This window comes from Myotis davidii, unplaced genomic scaffold, assembly GCF_000327345.1.
Source record: "Myotis davidii unplaced genomic scaffold, ASM32734v1 scaffold370, whole genome shotgun sequence".
NCBI lineage: Eukaryota > Metazoa > Chordata > Mammalia > Chiroptera > Vespertilionidae > Myotis > Myotis davidii.
Window position 1 is genome coordinate 14,389,971 of NW_006288615.1, and position 5,191 is coordinate 14,395,161.

General features: G+C 47.5%; 1 protein-coding gene across 1 annotated transcript in view; it reads right to left on the minus strand.

The window, feature by feature from the left end:
- Window positions 1-3,560, minus strand: part of HOXD3 (homeobox D3) — a 4,055-nt gene extending 495 nt beyond the window's left edge. Inside the window, exons 1-3 of the mRNA XM_006760694.2 lie at window positions 3,434-3,560; window positions 2,267-2,887; window positions 3-241 (exon numbers count right to left, since the gene is read on the minus strand). Coding sequence (XP_006760757.1) covers window positions 3-241; window positions 2,267-2,804 — 777 coding nt within the window. The 5' untranslated portion in view covers window positions 2,805-2,887; window positions 3,434-3,560. The remainder of the gene's footprint in view (window positions 1-2; window positions 242-2,266; window positions 2,888-3,433) is intronic.
- Between the last annotated feature and the right edge of the window lie 1,631 nt (window positions 3,561-5,191).

The following is a 5,191-nucleotide window of genomic DNA, read 5'->3' on the forward strand; positions in this document are numbered from 1 at the left end:
GAGTGCAGGATGCCCTTGGCCTTCTGGTCCTTCTTGTACTTCATGCGCCGGTTCTGGAACCAGATCTTGATTTGGCGCTCGGTGAGGTTTAGCAGGTTGGCCATCTCCACGCGGCGTGGCCGGCACAAGTAGCGGTTGAAGTGGAATTCCTTCTCCAGCTCCACCAGCTGTGCACTCGTGTACGCGGTGCGCACCCGCTTGGACGCTGGGCCCGGCGGGCTCTTGTCCTCGCAGCTCTCTCCTGGGCAGGGAGGGAGAGAGGGGGGACGCTGAGAGGGAGAGGTGGGGGCACCCAGGGCTGCAAAGAAGTGCTTCCCTGGTTCCCTCCTCTTCCCCCCACTTTAATCCCGGCTGGATTGGGGAGGGGCGTTTGCGAGGTGAGATTCTAAGGAGGAACTCACTGCCCCTGGCCTGCCAATCAGTCGCACCTGAAACACCCATCTGCCGTCTGAGGTTTGATTCCCTCGGCCCAGCCCCTCCCCGCCAGCCTAGTCCATCATCCGGTCCCAAAGGCCTTGGAGGAGTTTAATGGGAGACTAGTAGCAGCTGGTAAGGCCTCCCCTCTGCCAAAGGGGGACCAGACTTCTTTGAACACTACCCTCTGCTAAGGGGTGTGGGGGAGGGAACAGCCCCAGCCTGCCTTGCTCAGGGACTGGCTCTTGGGCAAAGCACCCAGGAAGCATCAACTGAGGGTGGCGATCTTAGCACCTCACTCCAGCCCAGCCGCACCCAAATGCAGGGAGGTGATAAACCATAAAAATACTGGCCCAGGTTTTAGGGGACCCAACACCAGGCTGGGAGCATTTTTAGTATCACAGTGCTAGGACCAGCAGCCTCAACACTGTTTTCCACCACCCTTGCCACCTCTCAGCAGCTTGTCCACTCCCTCACTGGGAAGACAAATGGATTTCTCCTGGGAGGGAGGGCCTTCTCAGGCAGCTGGGAAGGAGGGGCGGGAGAAGGAGCTTGGGGCTGGAAGATACTTTTCCCTCAGGAGCAGCAGTCCCAGAGAGCAGCAGGCAAACCAGAGACCTGGTGTGCTAACAAGCTCACTGCATTCCGGGCTTCACACTGGCCCTGAATGGATAAGCAAGTTCATCTACCCTGAAGATAAGCCACATCAGAAAACACAAGGCCAAACAATTTCAGGAACCAAACGAGCTGAGAAGAGAGAGGAAGCAAGCCTCAGAGCTCCTGTCCCTGCCCACCTTCTTCCACACACCCTGATGGGCCTGCAGAAGAGCTTCTCTACTTGAGGGTCTCCCTTTCCAGGGAGAGGAACACAACCAACCACACAACCAACCGGAGGCTACTCCTGTTTCAGAGCATATCGTCTTGGGGGTGGGGGGTGGGGGGTCTGGCCTGTGGGCCTAGCTGTATAAGGCCCACGAAATCGAAATCATTTGGTCTGGCCCTGCCAAGGCATGTGGGGTTAGTTAATTAAATGTTTGACCAAATATAGCAGGCTAATTTTTAAGTTGATAATTTTGTATGGCCTGAGAATGATGTTATAAATATACAAATGGTGCTTAGCAGAAAAAAGGGCTCCCCACCCCTGCCCTAGGATATGCTCCTCCCTATATTATAGATTTGCTGGGATGGGGAGAATTGGTCAGAGGTGGGCCAAATAGATCCCTTGGTTATGCCTTGGAGGACCCTGGTTAGATTTAAGTGCACCACTTTGTTATTTTATGGTCTTGGGCAAGTCACTTATCATCTCTAATAGTTTCCTTACCTATAAAATGGGAATATTATCATATACCTGCCTCAGAGGGTTCTTTGAAAAATTAAATAAGATAATGCTTGTAAAGCACTTAGCATGTTCTTAAACATAGCACTCATCAGACTTTAGTTCTTATTAATTTAAGAGACTGGGATTCATGTGATAGGGACTACACCTTGGTGAAGAACATCCTTCACCAAGTTTTGAAGGGCTATTGGATAGAAAAAAGGAGCTGAATTATGACCAGCAGCCTAGGAAAGCAGATATTAGGTCAGTATAAAGGGTGTCTATTAATAACTATGAGACTTGCCCAGCCATGCCACCAACAGCCTGGAATGGAAGGGAGCCCCTATCACAGTAAGGGTATAACCCCCAATCAGGGACATTATAAAGAAGGGACATTTCTGTGTCAGTAGGAGGTTAGACATATGGCCTCCAAGGTTGCACCTCCAGCCCTGAGTCTCTTGGTTCCTAGGAGGGCTAGCTTCTTGGGGTCAGTGTGGAGGGGATGTAGCCCAGGGGTAAGCTCCCTCAAAGAGCTACCTGCAGTGGTACAGCTGTTCTTCTGCTTGGAGTTCTGTCGGGACTCTTTCATCCAAGGGAAGATCTGCTTGCTGATGGTGGCTGAAGAGCCAGAAGCATTGGGCCCACCCTTGACCTTCTTGGCAGGCACTCCACCTCCAGGATTGGTGGGCGAGGAAGGTGGCAGGGTTGGTGGTGGAGGAGGGGGCTGTGGTGGCTGCTGCTCTGAGTTCAGACCAGGAGTCTGGCTGCTACCCCCACCCTGGCTGTTCCCAGTGCCAGGCCGCATGCAGCTGCCATTGAGTTCAGCTGCCTTGTGGGCTGGCGCTCGCAGAGGTGCAGAGCTCTGGATGGAGCAGGCAGAACCTGGGTATTCAGTGTCCAGAGAGTTGGCAGCAGTAGGGGGTGGAAAAGGCTGATGGGGGGCACTGTAGCCATATGTGTCAGTGGCTTTGCTGTAGCCATAGCCTCCAAAGAGTCCTGGGTTTTCATAGTAAGCAGCCTTCTGCATCGTGCACTCGGGAAGCTCCAGGGCCTGCTGACCCTGCTCAAATAACATTGACCACCACTGTCTCCTTCACTGCCACCTCCGGTGTCTGCCAAGTCCTGAGAGAGCTGGGGCAGCCCCAGGTTCCAGGTGACCTGCAGAGAAGAAAAGTGAGAGGCCCAGCAGCTCTGTCATTGGCAAGACCAATCAATATAGAGGTACTAGTTCAGGCTCTCTGCTTCTCACCCACTTAAAAGTGGGGGATTTGGAATTTTATGAAGCTCAACTTATATGAACCCTTGGAAAAGTTAGAGAAGGAATTTCTCATAAACATATGAAATGATTCCTTCTCTCTAGCTACGTCTAAGGGAAGGGGCTTTTCTTTCTTTTTTTCAGATACAACTTTCCTCCTCCAAAGAGTATCAATTTAGCATTTGAAACTGCATGGAAAAGCACTTGTGGCCTCATACATTTAAATAGGTGATTCTCCCACTTGACTTTGAGCTTCTCTTAGGCAGGGACTGTATCTTATTCATATATATATATAATCTAGCCCAGTGCCCCACATGTAGTAAGTGCAATAAATGCTTGTTGAATGACTGACTGAATGGATCAATCAACCACAGAGCCATCGCAGGGTTTTGATGGGCAAAAGAAAGCTATATAACAGACAGAGCTCTCAAAAAAAGTATCTCTCCCACCTGGTTTCAAAATCACAGCATCCTTCATGAAGACCCAGATAGTCCACTTTCTGGTGACAGGATGAAAATCAGCCCAGTTAGCTCTGTGGTCAGCCCTGTGAGATCCACTAGGAAATAAAAACCAAGAAGAGGACTTAAAGACTCCCAGTCTTATTTTTAGGCTAGAAAATGTTTCTTTTTCTTTTTTTCATCTACATTTTTTTAGACTCTTAACTTGGCTTTCTGCTACTTTTAAATGGATACCACTGAAAATGGGTGAAGAGATTTCGAATTTGAAATGCATGGAGCACAGGTGAACAGTACATGCTTTATATTATTACTATCATTTTTATCATGCATCTATTGTATAGATATTATTATAGACCTCTGCTCTGGATCATCCATTCTACCACCACCACCCAACTCACAATCAGTGAGAGAGCCTCTTTTGGCATGATGAATGGACCCAGAATTAGAAGGGGGGAAAAACTAAGAAAAATTCTACCCCTTTTGTGTCTTCTGACTCTTGAGGGGGGTTTCCCTTCTCACCCATCCACCCCTTCTCCTGAAAGGCTCCTAAGGAGTTAAAGTATAACTAATACCATTCAACCACTTTTGTCTGCTCCATAAAGGAAACTCATAGGTCAGCTCCTTAGTCTTACTTCATCTCTTCTTTCAGGCAACTTTCCTACCCCACAACTCCCTGGCTTACATCATGGTCACCATGATGGATCATATTATCTAGACAACTTATGTGGCCCACTTACTAGTACCAAAATTGCTCCTCTGGCCATTCATCTCCCCTCCACTTTCACCAAAAAGCTAGCCTGATTTTTAAAAAAATATTCATTCCCTTCATTTGGTAGTATTATGGCCCATTTTTGTTTTAAAATATAAGTGAATATAACATTTATCTTGATAAAAGACAGGCCCTTCGCAATGGGATAACAGAATACTAGGATGTTATGTCTTAGGAATTGTTTCTATTGTTGTTATTAAATGTATGTAATTAGGATATCTATCCAACAAAGATGGTCTTAATCTTTCTTTCAGTTCATTTTCTATATCATCCTCTGACTCTTAAAGTTCCTGAATACCAAGTAGACAGCTACCTCCTCATCCTGTGACGAGTGTTTACATGTGTATCCGCCCAGGCAAAAGTGCCAGGTACTCTGGGTTTCCTTAAGTTTTGATACTTTCCTGGGATCCTGCTTCCAGTCTTAAACTTTGGGCCCTCTGGATGTCAAAATGGTCACATCTGACACTGAGACCACCAGAATCACTGCTGCTTCTGTTCTTCCACTTACAACTGTGGAAGCAAAACATCCCCCTCTTGCCTCCTATGTTGACCAAGTTTATCTGGCTAGGTGGACCAGTCATACTAAACCGTTTCTTTAAGAACTGAACAGGTCTTTGAAACAGATGGCTTTACATATATATATTTGCTTCTATGGCATATTCCTAGAAAACACTCTGTGTACAGACGTCAAAAGTGCAAACACTGGGCAGCTTCATGAGTAACCACAGAGTCTGTTCTCTGTTTTCATTATATTAAGGAATTTCAAGGCCCACACAATGATGATTGGCCACCCTAAGGTCCATTTCCCCCAGAAGCTAGGGCAGTAGGCTTCCCATAAATGGGAAGGACTTACCCCTCCCACCACCACCACCACCAAAAAGTATGTAGTGCCCTCCTAAAACAGAACCTGAGAATATTGTTACAAAACTGTTTTAAAAAAAAAAAAAAAAAGCTTATTTCTTTCCAGAAATCCCAATCCC